Source organism: Ischnura elegans, chromosome 13, assembly GCF_921293095.1.
Source record: "Ischnura elegans chromosome 13, ioIscEleg1.1, whole genome shotgun sequence".
Taxonomy (NCBI): Eukaryota; Metazoa; Arthropoda; class Insecta; order Odonata; family Coenagrionidae; genus Ischnura; species Ischnura elegans.
The window spans coordinates 2,054,383-2,077,398 of record NC_060258.1 but is presented as its reverse complement, the minus strand read 5'-3'; the positions used below and the strand labels follow the sequence as shown (position 1 = coordinate 2,077,398).

Sequence of the window (23,016 nt, the reverse complement as noted above, 5' to 3'; positions counted from 1 at the left end):
AACAAATAAATCAAAAATTGCCCAAAACCGCACCCTATATTAAAGTTGGTGGTATTTACCATGCTTACAGAGATTTTTATGGCTTTCATTTGATATATGTGATTTTTGCAGGTATTTGAAAATGTCACTTTTTTGTCGAAATTTGTCAAAACTGCAAGTTTTGAACATTTATAGAAAAAAAAGTTGTGAAGTGAAAATCGTTTTGATCACATTTTTGAAAACTATAGCAGCGTTTTTATAGCCTCTAAAATTTTTATTAGCTTCACTAGTTTGGTTTAGGTTTTACAGGGGCACAAATATGATAGTTATGAATAATTTGATCGGTGCACACAATTTTTGTGTGCCTCATTGACTTCAAACACTCATATCTTGGAAAATACTAGCAATGGGTCTTTGATATTTTGGATTTTTCTTAACTAAGGTTGAAACTAACAACAGGGAAAAATGATCAAAATCTGAGATGGTGGGCGTGGGACCCCAAAAATTGGTTGAGTTGACATGGAATGACCCATATAGTTTGCGAGGGGCTAACTAAGGCAGGATTTACTCTGAATTTAAAAAAATGTGAATTTTCCAGCGTGAGATTAATTCCAGGTTGAGTTGACATGGAAGGACCCATATCCAGATTGTTAAAATGTTCTTCTGTACTTTTTCCAATAACCACTATATCATCCAAAAAAATTATAACACCTGTCAACCCTTGTAAAAAAAATTTCACACTTTTCTGGAAGAGTGCACGTGCTGGTTTTGTACCAAATGGTAGCCTATTAGGAACAAATACTCCCCTATGAGTGCTCCAAGTCAACAACTTTTTATTTTCGTCTGTTAATTCTAATTGATTATAGGCCTGGTAAAAATCCAACTTAGTGGAGTACTCCCCACCCTGCAGAGCAGCAAAGAGTTCCTTGATGCGAGGCAAAGGATGTTTAATATCATCCAAGTGCCTATTTATTGTTACCTTGTAATCAACACACAGTCTCAATCGGCCATCTGGCTGCATCACAGGGACCAAGGGTGTTCCCCATTCTGAATTAGTTACCAAGGAAATAACACCTTCCTTCTCCAATCTGTCCAGTTCCTCATCCATTTTTGCTTTAAAATCAAATGGTACATGAGGAGGTTTAAAAAATATTGGCATGACTGACTCATTAGTGTTTAGAGAAGCCTTTTCATATTTAAACCTACCCAGCTCGGATTTAAACAAATCCCCATGTTTCTTAATTAGTATCACTAAATCTCTATTGCAATTCATGGCATTCAAAGAATAGTTTAATAAATTACCTTTAAATATTTCAAAAACATCCATCAACTCCCAAACATGGAGCGGGTACCACCATCAACCACAATAAGCCTACAAAGTTTGCGTATACCATTATAGCATATTTGAACATTGATCTCACCAGCAGGAACTGCAATATGATTGTCATACTTTCTTAATCGAATATCAGTTTCTTTAAGCCCATACATGGAGAAATGCTCATCATATACCGAATTTGGAATTACCGAAATCCCTGCAACCGAGTCTAGCTTCATACACAAAGGCTTATCATTAATGACTACACTGGCAGTCGAAGGCCTTATAACCTTACTGTTTTCACAATAATTCATCTGAACAAAATTCAAACGAGACTCCAACTTGTCGCTAATATCAACAGAATGGTTACCCAAAATTTTACATGCCTTGGCTAAATGTCCTATCTGCTGACAATTGCGGCACCTATATTTCTTAAACTTACAACTCGAAAAATTGTGGTTACATTCACCACAACTTCTGCACCTGTTCATTTCTCCCATAACTTATGAAGGGTGGGTCTGAAGGTCAGTTCTCTTTAGGTCCTGCTTCGTATATTCATGGCCACTTGAAATGCCCGGTCTGGGTTGTGACACTGCTTCCTCTTGACATTAATATAATCCATTTCCTCACGTGCTGCTGTCATGGTAGAAAATGCCGCTTCCATTAGTGGCCATTTCCAAGATGTTCTACTGTGGTGTAGTGTGGTCTTCTTCACACGGCTTATCCAGAATCGGTCCTCTTGATAATCCACAAATAAATTCATCCTTTAGCATCTCGTCGAGCATAGTTCCAAATTTGCAGTCACCGGCCCTCTTCTTCATCCGGGCATACCATTCCCAAACAGTCTCCTGCGCTGATTGCCGCACCTCATAAAATTCAATTCTTTCTCTGAATACTGATATCCTCTTTGAGCAATGCTGCTTTAAAATGAGACACAAATGGTCATAAGATTTCTCCCTGGGAAGTACCGGGTTGCACAGGTCTTTCAGTGTTTTGTATGCCTCTTCACCAACCAGAGTCAGTAAAACTGCCACTCTTCTTTCAGTATCTATATAGTTTGCCACAAAGTACTGTTCTAATTTCTTCTTGGTATGTCTCTCAATCATCTCCATTTCGGTATTCATTCAGGGAACCAATGCTTCTAGCAGAAAAATGGACAATACTCATAGTTCCTGTTTGTGGATTAGTAAGGCCTCCATCATCTCCAGCTGGTGAAGTCATTTTCTCAACCAAAGTTTTACTCCGTATATGATTTAATTAATTTTCCTCATTGCCAATGTACAATAACTCTCACAGGCACAGTTAATTCATCATTACATCTGCATCAAAATTGGTGACAATCACATTTTTAAAAGAAAAACAATCATCGTGCTACTTAGTAACCGGCATCCATTTACATACATTACAATTTGATTAATAATATAAAAATCTGGGTTATTAATGAGGTTCTGTCCACTCTATGAGAAAAACGGAGCTATATATCCGAATTTATAATGGGTCACATATAAAAGGAAGGAAGTTGTCCATGGTCAGATGCAATTTTTCTGTATCATTGTGGCAGAGCTTAAATAATGTGATGGTTAAAGTGTTCATCTTTTGAGGTTATGCGTTAATGAAGCCATTTTTCATTGTATTCATGTGGGTGCAAGTGCGGACCTGTCAGACCATGTACCATCGAATGGGACAAGTAATAATCAGACAGTGCAATGCCTGGAGAATTTGCAGGCAACATTTGGCCTTTACATTTGATAATTACCAGCTAGTTTTTAATGGATTTTGTAATGTGAGGTGGATCATTTATATGCTTTAGAATTACTGTTGAATCATTGGGAACCCAAGTTCCTTGCTTAATACTAAATTTCCAACGCATGCAATGGCTGGGTGGGTAACTCCAAATACAAAGCAAAGTCTTCTTGAGTTTCCCATTCGTCTTCTTCAAGCAATGCCTCCAATTAAGTCTCATTGAAGGCTTTTGGTCTTCCTTCAAATGGACGGTCGTCATAATTAGAATTACGGAGTTTGAAACAATGATACCAATCATTTAACGTTGTTTCTTTTAGAGCAGCATCTCGGTTAACTTAATGGGACTCTTGGTGCACTTTATCCCCTGTTTTCTTTAATTGAAAGGAGGAAATCATTTACTCCCACATATGATGGATAATTGGCTCAATCTTCGAAATTTTCTCACAACACAAAGTGCCTATTACCGAGATAAATTCATCATGGTGGTTGAGCAGTTTGTTCACCAAATGTCTAGCCTTGAGTCATGATGTTTCTGGTATTTAAAAAACGACCAGCAATAAGTGCTATAGCCATCTATTGACAGACAGTGGGAACTTTGTCTACAGAGTTTTGAAAGAGAAGGGGCAGTTGATGACAATTTGGGGCCTGAGGCCAGTGTGGAGACTACGGACTGCATTCAAGACGTGATTGAAAACAATTCACAGCTCACTTGCTCAGCCCAAACCACTGAAATATACATTCCTGTGCCAGACTGCCTACTTCCCAGGGATGACAAGTTGGTAAGTTTTATTCTTATACTCAGTGAAACCTTAAGTGAACCACCTTCAGTCGTACAAATTTCTTGGTTGCTTGAAGAAAGAGGGTGTGTCTGTCGTGAATATAAGTATTTTTATGGGAAGTCACTCACCATTATGCAACCTTCAGTTGTTGGACTGGTCCAGTAGTAATCTATGAGGTAAAAAGGCATACCACACAAATCTTTATTCATGCAAGTCAATATCAGTGGTACATCACTTGTAATCTGTTGAAAAAAGTGTCTCTCATCCCGTGGGGTAGCCATTGGTAGTGGCTAAAACTAGGCTGTCTCTCATGATTGCCCTCGTATTTGTTCAAGCCATCTTCCTCCTTTAATTCTACTACGGAATTAGCATAAATTGTTGTAGCACCTCTTTATAAGCCTGGGTAAAGAAAAGATGAGCACAATTCAATTTACACTGGAACCTCGACCTATCGTTCCCACTGTTATGCCCCTACTGTAAGTGACCATAACTCTCATTCAGTGTGCTCTTGGTCATCTAGCTCCCTCTCCCTATTTGGACATTTATATTCTAGACTTTGATCTGTGAGCTGCAAGAATCTCAAGAGTATTGTGCCCATCTGGAGTGGTACCAATTAAAAGAGGAGTTTTCATTATCAAATGAGGTTATTAATATTTTGCTTTTATTGAGTGATGCCCATTATCCTCTTCTAGTTTCATATAAAAGATGAGAATGAAGATCACCTCAGTGAGGAGAATAATCCCATGCTGTACACGTCAGATCCAGCTGGAAGTGATGCCTCTGACCCATTGGCCACTGATGACCTGGTGAGTGTACTTTTGCCAAGTGTAATTTAAATTTCCTATGGCACATTGCCATTCCTTTATGGATTATTCCCAACACCTCTTAGCAGGAACCTACACCATTTTGCCTCGCCTTTGCCAACAACAGTCATGAACAACTACAGAAGAGCTTTCATCTTTGAATCATTAAAATAAAATGTAATGAACTGATTTGGTGTATTTTGCCTAACTGACCACTCAACTTTGCTTTCTGTGCAAGTAAGCTCTCTGTCATCTCGGCACTGAGCAGTCATTTGTTATGTGATCACACAAACACAGTTTCACTTCCGTTTACCATGGAGTGGAAGGGGGGATGTTAGGAATTGAGAATTAAACTGAGTACTTTTGACTTAGGTACAGTGAAACAGATTGACTGTGACATCATGATGTAGCTGCTAGCCAAATTCAACTATATAACTTGCATTCCTTATGAGGGATTGATGTTCATAGGAATCAAAATGTTGCAGATTTGGATTTTGTGATGAAAATGAAGAGGAATTTATAGTGTAGGCTAGGGATTCAACCTTCTTTGCCATTTTTGAATGGGGTGTTTGACGTTTGCAATGCAAGTTGATTGCCAAAAGATATAAATTTTTAGTGATGTGAACTGATTTTTATATACTCTGACTGAATTTTCTGCTGCTGTTGTTCATAGTCTTGAAACCCTTCCACTTTTAATGAAATATTAAGATTTTGCTTATTCTTAGATTTTTATCATTTTTTTATAAGTCGGTGCTCTTGGCCTTGTTCCCTTTTGGAAATTAATTTTAATGATCGGGAAGGATCACATCTTAAAAAGCTATTTATTTCCAAGATTTTCCCAATGAAGTTGTTTCTCCTTCATACTGTGGCTATTATTAGATTATATGGGAAGGTATAAGGACTTTATTGATGGAATCGCAACGGTTCATTAAGTTAATCTGTTTTCTATAAAGAAGCCAAAATCATTCATCAGGAATAATTTTTTTTTCTACAGAGATCATGTAATTCAAGCTTTGTTCATGATCACTTTTTATTTGTTAACCAATTGAATAAAATAGGTATCCATCGTTGTCCCTCTTTCCAATAGAGTGATCCGGTAAGATACAAGTGCTCTCCTGTTAAAGAAGATCAGATTAGCGATGATGAAGAAGGACATATACTCAATGATTGCACTGATGGTGTCTCAAGCAAACTGATACATCAAGACTCTTCCAATCAGGTAATACTATTAATGAACTTTATTTTGTATTGTATCACCATCATAATTTAACAAAACTAAAATTGGTTTCATACAGCCCTCAATTATGGTCTAACATCTGCTTACCTTTTTATGCATATCGTCTTCTTTTTTGTATCTTTAATAACCTGACCCATGAAAAACATGCAGAGGCATTCCTTTCCCTTCTTGTCCACCTCTCCTTTTCTTTGTCTGTCGATTGTCTTTGAGGCCATCATATGTCATGATGTGGGCGATAAAGTTAAGGTTTTCAGAATACTTCTTTTCTCCCTTTATCCTTCATACTTCCTTGTTACTTTATCAATTTCTTTATGGTCAACATTCTTCTGGAGCAACACATTTCTAAAGCTTCCACTCTCAACTTTTCTGCAGCTGTAAATTTTGAAGCCTTTCTAACATTTCCACTCTTATTCTGATGACTTTTTCATGGGAGATTAAGGGAATCATATTCCTAAAAGTTTTTATTTCTAACTAAAATAGAGATATGTCCAAGGCTCCCACTCAACCTTGAAAACTGTGAATAAGCTGTGAACTTTGTCACAAAACATGAAAAATCTCTCACACTTCATTGTAGAACTAGGATTGACAGATCAAAAGAAAAATTGATATGTTGATTATATTTCAAGGTCAGTAATGCATTTATCTGCACACGTACATTCGAAGCACAAGTATTGGTCCGTGTGCCATGACGACACATTGACCACAAGCCTGCACCAAATCTGGAAGACCAGTAACGAAAGTGTTCATTAACCCTGGTGAAATTCCAAACACTTCTTAACTTCCCTGCTCCCTCCATATTCCAACTCACAACTTTAAGACAGCTCTGAATTTAGCTAATGATAGGTAATTTTATGAGAGATAGCACTTTCATTGCTGCATTTGCATGTGCAGTGTCTGTTGCGTTAGTTAAATTTTTAGTTAATTTGAGGCTTGTGATTGTTACTTGATCAATATTTCTGCCTAAAATGGCTTATAATCACACCATGAATTAGACAACATTTAGATCGTGGATGCCAAAAAAACTGTTAATTTTATATTTAAGTTAGAGGGGGAACCCTATGTGTCGTTCTTGAAAAATATCTTTCATGGTACTGAACAGATTGGGGGCATACAGCCGCGGTGATTGCTCACCATTGCTCACTGAACCAGTGAGGGCTCTGACGTCAGGGCACTTTCCACTTTAGTGAGCGCAGATGTGTACCTTGCTCACTTCTGATCACCACAAAGCAGAAGGAAGGATCATCATCAACATCACTAGTCAACAATCTTAGCATTGGTTTCATGCAGATATTCTATCTGATAGACATTTTTAGGTGACATATTCCTTCTATTATACATCCTTAATGACCTGCCATATGAAACTCATTCAAGGCCATTCCTTACCCTTCCTCCCTTCCACCAGTCCTTCTACTCTTGATGTCATCTGGCCATCGTGTCTCATAATGTGGCCACCTATGTAGTTCCATCTTCTGCTAAGGGTTTTTTAGAAGACCTCTTTTCTCCCACTCTTCAAAGCACTTCCTCGTTACATACACAGTCGATCCATTTTATCTTCATCATTTGTCGGTAGCTCCACATTTGCAATGCTTCAACTTTAACTTTTCTGCTGTTTTCAACGCCCACGCCTCACTCCCATGGAGAAACTTGCCTTATATGGAAGGAAAATAAGTGGAATTCATTCTACCTAATGTAGTATTTGGTACTCGCACACTTAGTGATGGTGATTTCATGAACAACCGATCGCCGAATACAGTGTGACAGAATACCCCCAATGATTTGAATCATGTTTCCCTGGTGAAAAAGTTCAAATTGAACAGTCATTGGTGGTGAATAAAAAAATTGTTGTACTGGTTGCTGTTGGTTGCATAAATCAGGTGACGATGCAGTTTCTAGCCATGTCTGCCAAACAGAACCTTGTTCCCAAAAATAATTTATAGAAAGTGTACTCTTTCTAGAGCAAGTGTGGATGTGGTGAGAATGGTATAGAGGAAATTATATGGGGACTCAGGATTTGTCCTTCACCATCTTTGAAAAGGGTATTGGGTGTTGGCAAATGAGGTTGGTTGTTGAGAGGTATAAATTTTTTCCATGAGCCTTTTTTGATGGAGCTTGTTGTATGTTTGTAATTAGTGGAGTACATGACTCATATACTGGGGGAAATGAAAAACTATGTATACCTTGCAATCGGACAGTCAGATTTAATAAATGATTCATTGTTACTGCATGTCGCAAATGGAACAGCATTGACTACCCGAAAAAGGCTATTCAGGCTTCCAGCCGGGTGGTCTCCCTCCATTCCACCAACATTTTGGAACACAAGTTGGCTTCCATCCTCAGGGCTAATAGGATGGCAATGGAACCCGACTTGTATTCCAAAACATCGGCAGTATGGAGGGAGACCACCCGGCTGGAAGCCCGAATTGCCTTTTTCGAGTATATTCTCTGGGAAAGCATTAGATTTATTGCATTGACTAACCACTATGTAAATCATCTTCACTGCATGTTTCAAACAGGCACTACACGTAAAACTTCTTTGAGAACAACAATGAGACAGGTAACATCATGGGAACAGATTCAGCGCTGATATCCTCCGGCTTCATCTAATTTTCCTTTTATTTCCAGGTACTGGGTGAAATTTACTTGTAATTTCTTGTATTTGTAGATACCCTGGTTTACATTAGCACTTTGTTGGTAGGTTTTCACTGGTTTTTTACACCCTTTCCTTGAGTGGGTGTTGTTCTGCAGTGGGTTTTTTTCCAATAAGGATGACAATCAATATCCTTAGGTTTTTCCCACGTTTGCTTACATCTTTTTACACTTGGTTAATGGTAACTTAGTTAGCTTATGATTTTTTTGATGTTTGACAATGGAACTTCCACATCTGTTCATGTAATTTCCCTGCATATAATTTCATGGTCAACTTGATTATGTATTTCACTGCATAAACGTCATGTTTGATGAGGGCTCAGATGGAAAACGGGACTTTCTAGTCCCAATCTCATCAAATTAAGACATATTATTAATATTATACATATTCTACTGTGATTGAAACAAAATATGATGATTACCTTTCACAGATGAAATCAACATTTCTGTATTCCTTCTGCTTGTTTAGACAAATATTCTTGGTTGTTGATGAATGATGTCATAAGACCATCATGTCTCAAAATATTGCTGATAAATTTTATTTTTCCATCTTAGGAAGGTTTTCTATGGCTGAATGAAAAGGCTGAGTATTTTAATGGGCCATGTTTTCTTAGTTAACAAATTTATCCCGCCTTCTTCTCTGAGGTCACTATAGCTTTTCAGGGAATTTTTGATTTATGCAAGCACCTGTAATTCATGTTTTGGTTTGATCTTTTTACTTCTGGTACCAATTGGTTAAAACAATTTACAGTTAAGTGTCAATTCTCTTTCTCTCAGAGTGGCATAGGAGCATGTGGGTCCCCTTCTGTAAAAGCTGATCAGGTCAGTGATGATGAAGGACGAGATGTGCACACTCATGGCACTGATGGGGCCACAAATGAACTTGTGCCCCAAGGCTCTAGTCAGGTAATAATTATGATATTAATGTAAATTATAATGATAGCGATGGTAGCGGTGACAGTGATGATAGTAACAATAATAATATTTTTATTGATCCAGTGATTTGTTTGTACAAATATAGGACGTCATGGAGTGACTAAGGTACAAAAAAGTACAAATTAACACATTCAGTGCGAATGACATATATATATATATGTCATGAGGGCTTTTCCACTCAGGCGGATGACATAAATGTATGTCTTCGGGAGTACGTTTTTCCGCTGGTCACTAGGGTGCTCCGAGTGCGCGTAGCGTTACTTTTTCACCCTCCCGCAGTTCGGGATTGACCTTACACCATTGCGGAAGTGTCCGTTTCTAGTTCTACGTGTTCCTTCATTTTTAGTGTTTTTTTGTTTACTTTACTGCTGTTTTTGGAACAATTTGGCAGGTTGAGATTTTTCTTTTCATTTCCTTCGTCTCTTTTTCATCATTCTTATCGTAAATATCATAATCATGTCTTACATATGGATTATTCTTTTTTAATTTGTTTTTTTACCTTCATTTTTAATTTATTCATATTTTATGTGCTATCACAAAAATTATGATCAGACTAACTTTTTTATTAAAGATATTTATCCCCGTTTCGTACGCACTACATTATAAAAAATGATCTTAGTGCGGTGCTTCAGTTAATGATGTTATATTTGAATTTCTTTTGCTAGGAACATTTTTTATTAATGCAAATTACGTTTATCCTGGATGATTTTTTTGGGTCTTTTTCCTACTTTTACGGCATATTTTCCCATTCGTTTCCCTAGGTCAATTACCGATCCTCTATTCATTTCGATTTTATTTCATTTTCTTAGTTATTCATACGTGTTGGGTTAGTTGCAGATTTTCTTCCTTTTCATAAAAAAAATAACATTAATGGCGTATGCAACACTGAATTACATTATCTACAGTATTGGTCTGTATTTTTTTACTTGTTTATTTGTTTCCTTAGCTTTGTAAACGAAATTGCGGAAAAGAATAGATAAACTCAGAGGTATTTTAAGCATTACGGCATTTAACCATTATTTATTCCCTTGAAATAGTATTTTTATTTTATTTTTTTAATTATTCCTATCTTATGTGCAACCACAAAAATTATTATCAGACTTATTTTTTGTTAATAACGTGTATTCCGGTCTCAAAACTTACTATTTTATTCCAAAATGTATCCATGCGGTCCAAAAGGTCGTATTTTATACTTTATTAATAATTTTAAAATAATTATTTTAAATTACGTTTTTTTTTACATAATTTGGGTTTTTTTCCTAATTTTACAGCATATTTTCTCAGTCATTGCTCCGCATCAATTACTTGTCCTCTGATCATTATGGTGTTTTCATTTTGTAGGTCATTAATACATTCTAGTGTTAGGTACAGATACAGTCTTAATTTTCATAAAAACTAAGGTATTAATCACATATGCAACATTCCATTACACAAATTGTACTATTTTGCTGGATAATTTTTAAGGCTCAAGGTTGGAGTCCCTCCCTACCAGCGGTACTCCCAGAGATTATTTCAACTTGCCAATGATATTATCGTTGAAATAATCCTCTCATAGACAGAGAAAAATGCAGAAAGCATTTTCCTCCGAAATCCTTCACCAAGGGCCTTCACTAAGGGCATAATGGATTGGAAGCTGTTGGACAGGGAGAACTGGAAACTTGGCTGGGCCTTCTTCTCCAGATGGGCGCAATTAGGGTTAACATGATTTCTAACGATTGGAGGTCAGAATTAGTGTGAGTGCCAATATTCGGGAGAAAATGTGCCGTGATAGGTTTTTAGGAATGATGCAGGCTCTTCATTTCTCTGCTAACTGTGAAGGCATCCACAGGACAGTGACTGCAATATGCCCAGAATGTGAAGGTCAACCAGGGCTCTGTCTAAGGCCTTGCTTTCAAATATATCATAAAAATTTGTGAGAATTTTTATTGAAATGTTTCAATTTTGCAATAACTCTGAGGTAACATAGATTTTAAAAATGTTTATCCCATAAATTTATATTTTTCTTGCCGTTCATTGTGTGTTCTACTTCTGTGACTTGAAAAAATTAAATCTATGGCCGTTGAAACAAAAAAAAATACACGTAAAGACTAATTCCAAGATATTTCCGCCATTAACCTAAGGAATCAATGGTAGAAGAAGTATTATAAACGGAAATATGAAAAGTTCACTCCTTCATACAAGGAAAATTGCATGTGTGTAATGCGGGTTGCGTGAATTGTCAATTACTGGTGACGGGTGGCATACATGTATGTCATTAGGGTTTTTTTACAAATTGCGTGAAAAAGAAACAAAAAAAATTGCAAATTCTATAGTATTACTTCCAAGACCACCGTTATGAAGGAAAATCACCCATCCGTCACTGGAGGTTTCGGTGAAAATATCATCCGCATTGAATGTGTTAAGAAAGAAATAAATTTATATATGAAGAAATTTGTGTACAGAGTAAGAAAGTTTTTCAAAGTAAACTCATGAATCTTGCACATGAAGAGGGATATGGTCTTTCCATACTGAACTTGCTGTGGAAACCTATTAAATAACAATAAGGCCATGTGCCAAGGGACATAACTCAAGGTTTTTGTTCTTATAAAAGTTTTGTGGAGGCTTGAAGCTTTACTAGTTTACTCAGAATGATAATTGTCATTGGTTGCAAAATTATAAATGTACAGTAAAAGCTCTTTACATCGTAATTGAGGGGACCAAAATTTGGGCAATTTGATGTGTGGAGGTTCGCTTTAGAGAGGTTTAGTGATAGGCACCACTTTTTCATATCCGTCAGAAAGGAAAGACAGTACTGTCTTTTCAACCATCATATTCATGTGTTTTAAACCATTGTATTCATGCATAAATGAACACGCATTTATTATTTAATAATTCTAGAATGGGAGCGCTCTTACATGATTTTACCATGATTCAAGAAGAAACTATGCGATCTCTCTCAATTCAACAGTCACTTAAAATTATTAGGATAGTTGGATACCTTTTTTCTTATTTAATTTTAGGTATGCTCTCATATGGAACAAAATTGCCACAACTAGTGATTGATGTGAAAATTACAACATATTTAAAGGTGTATAATAAAAAGATAGGCATGATACATTTAATGCTGAAAATGTCATTCCATGTTTGTAATCATGGCTGCATTAATGGTCTCTAGTTGTCTCAGTACGATTTGGGGAGGTAGTAAGGCCATCTTGGGGGTGTCTCCGTGGTATGATAAGTGGAGGTTTTACTATGTAAAGAGGTTCACTACAAAGATCTTTGTCTATAAATTTACATGTTAATCAGACAGAACCGTAGGGTGGTATGAAGTATGGAGGTTTATGATGTAAAGAGGTTCACTACATAGAGGTTTTACTGCATAATATTTTGCACAAGCAATTGCAGCATACATAAACATGCAAATATGAGGTAATATGCTCAATTTTTGAAGTAGAGGGTGGCATGGTGTGTATGAAGGTATTTTACTTAAGATCTGCAGTATCCTCTTTTGAATTTTGAAAATTATTTTATAATTGGATCTAGGGCCCCAGAGGAGGATACTGAACATTGCAGGCTGGTAGAACTCACCATAATAAGTTGACAACAATACATCAATATCTACAGTTTTTCTGATAGAATCAAAAAACCAGTAGACTTAATGTTTTCTGCAGAGCTTCTGCAGATGTTGCACCCAAGACACTCCATTATCAAGTTTTACGCTCAGATATGAACATCGGGGGTTTTTTCTAAAAGATACATTACTTTTTAGGGTGATCAGTGAATGTGAGCTGGTTGCATGCACTGTTGAGTCACATGTGTTGGTAAACCTTAACATTTATTAAAACTGTGAGGATTCTTCTCTTAAAAACAAAATTTTGTGTGCTTAAAATAATAAGCATTTAATACAGTTACACAATGCACCTCTAAAAAGATCACCAAAAATGAAAATGTTATGGGAATAGCATTTTTACAATTATTTTAGCCTTACTTCTTGTACATAAAGAGGGGCAGTATATCCATTGTACTTAAGGTTAGATGGGCTGTGGAATGAGGAAAACTTGCAGTTATTGCTTGCATGATATGAATTGCTCCTTTATACTCCTTAGCTATTTACTGCCTAGCTCACTACAGAATTCCAAACTATGCTATACTGACATGTGGAACTACAACCCCACGGTATAGTGTGGTAATCTTAGAAGATGATAGAATGGTAGGGTAAATGTAAAAAAAAGCAGGTAGAGTGATTACTACCCAGGAAATGCAGGAAGTTTTGAAAAGGCTACCATGGGAATTCAAGGTTGGTAATAAGTCCAGGCATTGCAGTATGATGAGCTAACGAAAATATGGTGTGCCGAAAACTGAAACTTTTATCTATATTTTCAAAGACTAATAGGATGTTAGATAAATAAAACACCTAGTGGATGTAATTAACTGAGTACAATCACTTTTTGCATGCGAAGAAGATAAGGCAAAGTAAGGAATAATGATGGCAACAAAATCTTGAAGCAATTCAAATTACACCTAAGTCTCAGTCACACATTCAAGCATCAGAAATATATTCATTCTCAAATTAGTAGTGATTTTTTACTTGATATTAATCCTACATTTTCTTGATGAGTGGCTTTTTTTTCTTTTTCAAGCACTATGTGGTTTATGCACTATTGTACAATTTAGTGCATATAAATGTCACACACAAGCTTTTAACATGTGAATATTACAAAAGTGAATATTTTAGGGTGATTTGTAGATATATATCAATGCAATAAATAGAATCATTATTTTTTGGTAAACTCCCGAAGTTACTTCTACATTTCTGTATCTCTGTCTTGAATGATGCTGATTTTGGACTCATATACAGGCACAGGCCTCAACATCTTCCCAATGTGAAGAGGTGGATGCTGAAGGCACAGGAGCCATTGGGATAGACCTGGACTCTATGCCGGTTTTGGCTAAGAAAGAATCACCCAAGGAGACTGATGCCACTGAGGTATGCATGAAATTCAAATTTAATTAAATTAATGACTGAAAGTGATGTTTGGGATAAATCCTGAATTTTAAATTCTGTAAATATGCCCTTCTTGAGTCCAGATATTGAAACCATTGAAAATCATTATTTTCAAAAATGGCCAAACGTATTTTAACCAATGCCACTTGGCATGTTTCATGGGTAACTTTTAATTGGTGTGCACGAAGGAAGGAGAGCTGATGCAATATCATGTGTGAGTATGTGTGTGTGTGCATTGAAGCCTGAATGGAGTGTAAAGTGTTTCCCCTTTCTCCCACGATTCCCCGCTTTCCTGATTTTTGGGTTTTTTTCCGTGTTGTGTACATGGCCAGTGAATGGTCTACATTTTTCCCCATCCCCTCCCTCCAAATAACACCTGTGAGCAGGGAATGGAGAGTGACGGAATCTGCACCCCTTCCCTCTACAAAATGACAACATGTTTCAGCAACACCCCCTGCCCATGGTGAAGGTTATAGGAAAACACACTTCTTCCAGGGTTTCCCCCACCAGCTACAATCCCAGAATATTAACCCTCTCTAGGTTGTAAATCTCAGACAAATATCAGCAGGAGAAGACACTTTTACGCCGGCTTTGTATTGCGGCCAAATGCTATGATGGAGAGCCGAGTGCATCTTGTCTGTCGTGTGGGGGTGAAGTAGAGAGGTAAGAGAATCATGGAGGTTAGACCAAGAAGAGAAGAGTGGTGAAGAAGAGGAAATGGAAGAACAGAAGGGTAGATTTCCTGCGCCAAGAGGAATAAAGTCAACCCACTAGGCCCTTAATTAATTAAATATTCTCTCAGCCCACGGCGAATGAAGATTAAGCGACCGTGACAGGACTCAGCCAAGGAGGTCATACCCATCTATGACCAAGAGTGGATAAATAGAACTGTTATCCCATATTACATCCCCTCCCCCCCAAGGTAAAAAGATTCACGAAGAATTCCCCTATATTCCCCAATCAAGAATAGAAGAACTAACTGTGAAGAAGTCTCCCGAAGAAAATTTTTCCCTTGTATTTTTTTATTCATTTGGTTCTCCTGTTTTCCCCGTGACTGAGTGTATATTTTATTATTTTGGACAGGATGTATTAATGGATAGTTTTTGGATTAATGTGGTCACTTCATTTGTTTTTGTATTCACGCCAAAGAATCACAAGAAGTGAAGATTCTTGTTTCATCTTTTAATTATCTTCTGGATGTCATTTGTTTTGGGTTAATTTGATTGATTTTGGTTTCTTTTCAGGTGCCAGTATTGTGTGTAAAGTTAAGGTAATTGGGTAATAATATCATGCATTTGTGTGTATTTTTCCTTGTTTAATTGCATATATTTTTTTGTTGAATTCATAATCTGTGTAGTAAGCACATGGTCTTTCATGCACACCAGCAAGCCATCAGCAAAAAGCCCTTCCACAACAGGACCTTCCCCTTCCCCCCCTTTCTTCCCCTCCCCCTTTTCCCCAATCCACAGTACGTGACCACGTCCCTCCAAAGGAATCATCCCACTCCCTTTTCTTCCCCCATGTCATGTCCTCATGTGAATGGTGGTGTTATGGTATTGCTTTCTTTGAAATACTCATTTTATATGCTTAAATTATGGTTTAAAATGAATGTATACTTACACATATAATTTGTTACAAAGTAAATACTTTAATTGTTTATTTTATTTGGGCTTGAGTTAACCTTAATATTGAGTTACTTGACCCCAAACTTTAATACCCATAATAACTACCATTTGAGAGCAGTTTGGGCTCAAGTAGGGTGACTGATATTGTAGTGAATAATTTCTAATCATCCTGCATGATTCAAAAGATAAATTTCATACATAAATTATTATAAAAAACATAATTTTATAAATTTCAATTTCAAAAAAGCACTTGAAACATTACTTCCAGCAACACTGTAAAGATATTGTACAAACAAAATTAGATTTGTGCATGGCAATGTTTAGAGTCCAGCAAAAGAAAATATACTTTTTATTGGTTTAGGGGCTCTATTACTATTTCTCCAAAGGGTCTAGTCGGTTCAGATGGTTAAAAGTGCCCCTTAATATTTCGAAAAATAAAAAATATGCACTTACATTGCACCCAAAATTATGAGTTTCCCCGAAGTTGAAGGCCTTTACAATGGATAATAACCCCAAAAACATTGAAACACTATTTATTGCTTTTTAACCTTATCTCCAGTTTTTATTTTTGTAAAATCGTTTCCTTGATTTTAAAAGTAAATTCAGTTATGTTCTACTATCCTGTTGTTTTTCAAAAATTTTTGACCGAAAACTAAACTTATTCCTAAGTTCCATTTTTCAAAATTAAATTAAAAACTTAAGGAAACAATAGAAACGCCAAAAAACATGCTGTTACCCCAACTTTAAAATGTATTCAAATTTTTTTATTTTAAAAACTGGTGAAACAATGTCAAAAAAACGAATACCTGCTTTGTCTCATTTGCACGAGGATATTTGATTTGATTTTTGAGAGCAACTATTGTTGATCAGTTTCTAATATTATTGATTAAGAATAAAAATTTAAATAAACAATGCCTATCACACTAACATTAATCTTGATCGTTGTTTATAACCATACTTTTAAGCTTTAATTTCCTATGTACTGCATGAACATGACAAAAGCGGTGATAATTGGTAAATCATCATTTCAAATATGCATAACTCCCGTTTTACGTAGGGAAAAGCATTGAGCAGGTTATTATTAAAAACATTTGTTGAAATTGCGAGAATCCGAGCCTGAAATTTTTCAAAATATCTGGGGGCACTTTTCACAATCTTAACCTGCTAGACACTTTGTACGGCAAGACATCATTGATTTTGGTCCACCTCCAAGATTAGGCCATTAAGTTAACTTTAACACCTTATCTCTTATACTCTATCTAGGTAACATATGAGTATTCCTTCCATGTAGTGGGTAGTGTCACTAACTCTCCTCTCTTACCTTGCAGTCCTTGAAGAAATGCATTCCTAATCATAGACAAGGCTCCATTGGCTTTGGATTTTTCTTGAATTTGCAAATGGCTTATAATCTGATTGTCTTCTTTAAGCACTATTCCATCTTTCTTTCAGCCTGCCTATAGGTGGCTTTCCAATTTATTGTAAAACAACTTGCTACAGCATTGTGAACTGATTATTTGGAAGAATCGATCATTTTACCAGAATGAACTATTTCCAATGGTGATTTTTGCCCTTCCACTAAATTTGAGCGCCAAAAGTACACCACATCTGTGCTTGAGTGAGGTGGGATGAATAAATTGGGTAGAAAAATTATGTGTACATTGCAGAATTGAATTACATTGATTATGAGGTGTGAAGTAAAATTGTCTCCAATTATCACCTTCTTCCCATCTTTTTTACTTAGAATTAGAAGCAGACAATTGTGGCCCAGTCCTTAAAACTTTTAGCTTAAAAAAATTGTCCGTGGAGAACATGAGTGCAAACTTGTCATACACTGAAGTACAATTAAAGAGCTAGTAAATTACTTGAGCCCAAGGCACAGAGTATATATATCCCTACTCTGTGCACAATGGGCTCAAGTGACCTAGGTTTTTGGATAATGTGTACCAGTTTTACTTAACAACATACTGTACAGTTAATGAGTCAGTTAGGGCAGTAAAATGCCTCAATTTCGTTCGGTAACGGACCACATATGAAATATGTGCAATCATATCTAGTTATAGGCTGTTCCTGAGGTCTTAACTGATGAAATTTTGCTGAATGGAATGAAAAACAAACTCATGTGATTGTTAAATAACCACTACTGCTCTCGGTGGTGTTTTTCCAAACCTCCTAGACTCGATCTATTGCCTATGTACTGCCTATGCTTACCAGCAGAGCACTGAACTAGATTGCTTTGCTGATGTTGAGAGCACACAGAGAACTAAACTTCATTTTTTAATTTTTGGACTCAAATTAGACAACAGGGCTCAAGTAGCCCACATTTATGATATCGTAAATGAGTGAACTTGCATATACTTTCTACTGAGGTTTTTTAGTGGCCCAATCGATTCAAACTTGCTACCTTATATTATACTATTAATTTTCTTATGTACGTAAAAGAATATTTAGAGGAGAATAATGCTGCTGAGGTATGGATGAAATTTACATAACTCAATTTAATTTGTTGATGAAAATAATGTTTGGGGAGATCCTGAATTTCAAGTATTTTTAATGATTAAACTTGTTATATACTTTCTACACAGGTTTTTAAGTAGCCCAATCAATTCAAACTGGCCTACACTGTCATATACTATTAAACACTTTATTATTTGTACAAATTTTCATGTATCTTCTTCTTCTGCATATGCTCAAAGAACACTTCTTGGAACAGCTCATCACCATTGCCCAAGTGCATGGGCAGTTAACTCGACATGGTGAGGCTGTACTCATGTTCTGCGATTACACAGCAGTGTACAGCAAGAGACCCTTTCATATGGCCACAAAAGTAAAGAACCTTTTGCCTCTTAGATTAATATATGCTCCTCTGAGACAGACTGTAACCAGACTCCTCTCTCTCTCGGGTTGGGTTCGTGGGTTGCCTGCGGTCGTTGGTGAGAGAAATTTGTGGAATGAAAGAGACTCCACTTTTCAATTTGGTTATATTAAATTCCACACTGAATGCAATCAACCAGACTCTTATAAGCCTAAACAACAGAAGAAAAGAACAAAATCCCGGGAGGCGTTCAGGTGCCTGACTCTTCCGTGAATAAGCCTCTCCTCCGTCCGTCCGCCTGCACCTTCTCCTATCGTCCGTACGTCTGCGGTTGTCTGTCCGCCCTCCGTCCTCTCCAGGTTTCGTGAACTGCTCCTTGTTCCTATTACGGCCGCTGGCGCTGGCAGTGCCGGAGCGAACACCGGATTGGTCACAATATGCTCCTCTGAGACATGTTTTCAATTATAAAATGACACTCCTTTGTGTGGTTTAAGTTACTTCAGCCTAAATGAGTTCTTTGAGGTGCATTCATATCACAAGACAAGTTGATTGTTTCTTTTTGTTGTTGCATGCATGCATGGTATTTGACTTATGTTTTACTAAGAAAAATCTTGGCAAGCACTTTAAATAATTAGATAGCCTAGCTGTGGGGTCACCTGTCCTAGCCGAAATTTATATGAATGATTTAGAGAAAACTTCAGTTCTCTATTATATGTCCTTACTAAGGAAAGCGTAAAATGGTATCGATATGTAGACAATGTTTCGTGAGTGACAAGGTATGCCATGATAGTTAAGGCGATTTTTGAGAGTGCTCAATTCACATAATAAATTCATGCATAAATAAATTAATACAATTTTTAGTATGAAAGTCGAGAAGGAAGGCATACTTTGGAATGTGATGATTGTCAACTACAGATTCAATTTGCTGTTTATGATTTATATTGTTTTCAAAGGATGTAAAATCAGATTTCCTTACATTTGCTGTCATTAATAGAGAATACATATTTTATCATAAATATTATTACTCTATTTCTTGTTCACATTGTAAATATAAGCTAATATGTGAGTTTACATGGTTTAAGAATTGGTTGTCTTCAATCACCTGCTAAGAAAGTTCCAATCAACTGTCCATTCATACTTAAATGATTATTTTCAGCCTACTTCTATGGAAAATGAAGAGCTGATTCAGAATAAGGCAACGGCCATGGAGTCTATGACGGAGGCAGTGGGTGAGTGCTCTTGAGTGCTTGAAAATTTCTCTTCACAGAAAGGACTTGTAACTAATTCTGATTATTCAAATGCCCCAAAACTGGATCTGAGATTCAGTCAAATTTTGTGATCCTCGTATTAAATTTTAACGTACTTTCATCCTACTTTGTACTTCACAGAAGCCTGTTTTTCATCAATATTTCTATAATTTTCACTGAAAATTTTATGCTTATGCAAAGCTCGATCCCCGGTTTGGTTTGGTTCAGTTTTGAAATACTGGGAAAATTTTGCTTTTGTACGTAGCCCATCCAATTCAGTTTGTTGTGCTCATGGAAACTGTGCTTTTTTAGGTCAAACATATATTCATGGAATAAATAAATATGAAAAAAACTAATTTGGCTAAAAATAGGCAAAACTCAATGTCATTCCCTTGTGTGCAGAAGTTTTAGTTCTAGAAAATAATGACAGCAGGTGACCAGCCCATGCTCACTTATTCTTTTTAGCTATTTAATTTACATATAACTGCTATGTATATTTTTTCATTAGGATGCTCTAGTGCCATTTTGCATGAAATTGTGCAGTGGGGTGTTTTATGGTGTAGATATTAGAGGTTAGTATGTAATACCTTACTGATTTTCTCTGAGCAGCAAGGCCACTCAATTGTGAAGCAATATTTGGAAGCAACCGTAAAAATTAATTGCAACATTTGTAATGTGTGTGGCATTTAACCAAAAGATCGGTTAAAGTTGCAACTTTGATATCTGTCTAATGGTTATTATAAATTAGGTTATCGAATCATAGATAACATGTCTGACTTTACTTATTTTAAATGTAAAATTCTTTTCTAGATCTCCCAGCTTCTGAAAAAGCCTCAGATTTGTTAGTTCCCCGTGAACCAAATGTTATAGCATCAAATTCAAGGAAAGAAAGAAGAGGTAAAATAAGGAAAGGGCTTCTCAAGGAAAACCTTGGAGGAACAAAGGAGAAGAAAAATGTGAGGGAAGTGAGGAAAAGCTTCATTATAGATGGAAAAACATGCACAGATACTCCACACACAGCAAAGAAACCGTATTCCTGCAGTGAATGTGAAAAGTCTTTCTCTCGAAAGAGTACACTTGTTCATCACATTCGAACTCATACGAAGGAGAAACCTTTTGCCTGCGGTGAATGTGAAAAGTCTTTCTCTCAAAAGAGTAGCCTTGTCTATCACATTCGGACTCACACGAAGGAGAAACCTTTTGCCTGCGGTGAATGTGAAAAGTCTTTCTCTCAAAAGAGTAGCCTTGTCTATCACATTCGGACTCACACAAAGGAGAAACCTTTTTCATGTAACGAATGTGAAAAGTCTTTCTCTGTAAGTAGCAACCTTATCTGTCACATGATGATTCATAAAAAGGAGAAACCTTATTCCTGCGGTGAATGTGAAAAGTCTTTCTCTCGAAAGAGTACACTTGTTCATCACATTCGAACTCATACGAAGGAGAAACCTTTTGCCTGCGGTGAATGTGAAAAGTCTTTCTCTCAAAAGAGTAGCCTTGTCTATCACATTCGGACTCACACGAAGGAGAAACCTTTTGCCTGCGGTGAATGTGAAAAGTCTTTCTCTCAAAAGAGTAGCCTTGTCTATCACATTCGGACTCACACAAAGGAGAAACCTTTTTCATGTAACGAATGTGAAAAGTCTTTCTCTGTAAGTAGCAACCTTATCTGTCACATGAGGATTCATAAAAAGGAGAAACCTTATTCCTGCGGTGAATGTGAAAAGTCTTTCTCTCGAAAGAGTACACTTGTTCATCACATTCGAACTCATACGAAGGAGAAACCTTTTGCCTGCGGTGAATGTGAAAAGTCTTTCTCTCAAAAGAGTAGCCTTGTCTATCACATTCGGACTCACACGAAGGAGAAACCTTTTGCCTGCGGTGAATGTGAAAAGTCTTTCTCTCAAAAGAGTAGCCTTGTCTATCACATTCGGACTCACACAAAGGAGAAACCTTTTTCATGTAACGAATGTGAAAAGTCTTTCTCTGTAAGTAGCAACCTTATCTGTCACATGAGGATTCATAAAAAGGAGAAACCTTATTCCTGCGGTGAATGTGGAAAGTCTTTCTCTCTAAAGAGTACACTTGTTCATCACATTCGAACTCATACGAAGGAGAAACCTTATTCCTGCCGTGAATGTGAAAAGTCTTTCTCTGTTAGGAGCAGCCTTGTCCGCCACTTGCAGACTCGTACGGAGGAGAAATTTTATGCATGCAATTAATGTGAAAAGTCTTATGCTGCCAAACGAAACCTTGTCTTACACATGCGTGTACATAGGAAAGAAGCCTCATTCTTGCATTGATTGTGAAAAGACTTTCTCTCAAAATATTCATGTTTTCTGTCATTTAGAAACAGTCTTAGGATTCTAATAAATTAGTGTTCATTAGCTATCAAGGTTAATAATTCTTATTACTACGATAACTGCATGTTAGAATTGAAAGAATTGCCTCATAATGTTAAAATAATACTAATTTTCATTTAGGTCTGTGATTTAATTTCTCGATGTTCAACTAACATTACTTTATTTTCAAGGATTGAATAAATCATTCTTTTACCTTTAACTACTATTTTTAATGGTAGATTAAGTGAATGGTAGAAAAGTGTTCGAATTTAAATAGAGGCCATGCATTTCAACACTTTTGATAAAAGTTTAAGGCATTTAGTCTCAAGAATAATTTTTATGTGGTATCAATTCTAATTGTATGGTTAAATAATGTTAGTTTATCTGATCGATGTTAGTTCATGTAGTGCTTTTATATATTTTTTATGAAAATATCAAGTTGATGATAGTGCACGACTGATTAAGAGAGTTCTAAACTATAGAATAAGTTTATTCTAGAGGGCTTACGGCATAATCGTATTGACTGTTTTAATTCTGAAAGAGCAGAAAAATTGCCTCGGAGTTGCGA

The 23,016-nt window shown here is 36.4% G+C and overlaps 1 protein-coding gene across 1 annotated transcript in view; it reads left to right on the top strand.

The window, feature by feature from the left end:
• LOC124170375 (gastrula zinc finger protein XlCGF57.1-like) overlaps positions 1-22,668 on the top strand; it is a 31,043-nt gene extending 8,375 nt beyond the window's left edge. Inside the window, exons 3-9 of the mRNA XM_046549097.1 lie at positions 3,643-3,816; positions 4,509-4,622; positions 5,707-5,838; positions 9,280-9,408; positions 14,276-14,404; positions 20,016-20,088; positions 20,917-22,668. Of these exons, the coding sequence (XP_046405053.1) occupies positions 4,560-4,622; positions 5,707-5,838; positions 9,280-9,408; positions 14,276-14,404; positions 20,016-20,088; positions 20,917-22,328 (1,938 nt within the window). The 5' untranslated portion in view covers positions 3,643-3,816; positions 4,509-4,559 and the 3' untranslated portion in view covers positions 22,329-22,668. The remainder of the gene's footprint in view (positions 1-3,642; positions 3,817-4,508; positions 4,623-5,706; positions 5,839-9,279; positions 9,409-14,275; positions 14,405-20,015; positions 20,089-20,916) is intronic.
• The last annotated feature ends 348 nt before the right edge of the window (positions 22,669-23,016 follow it).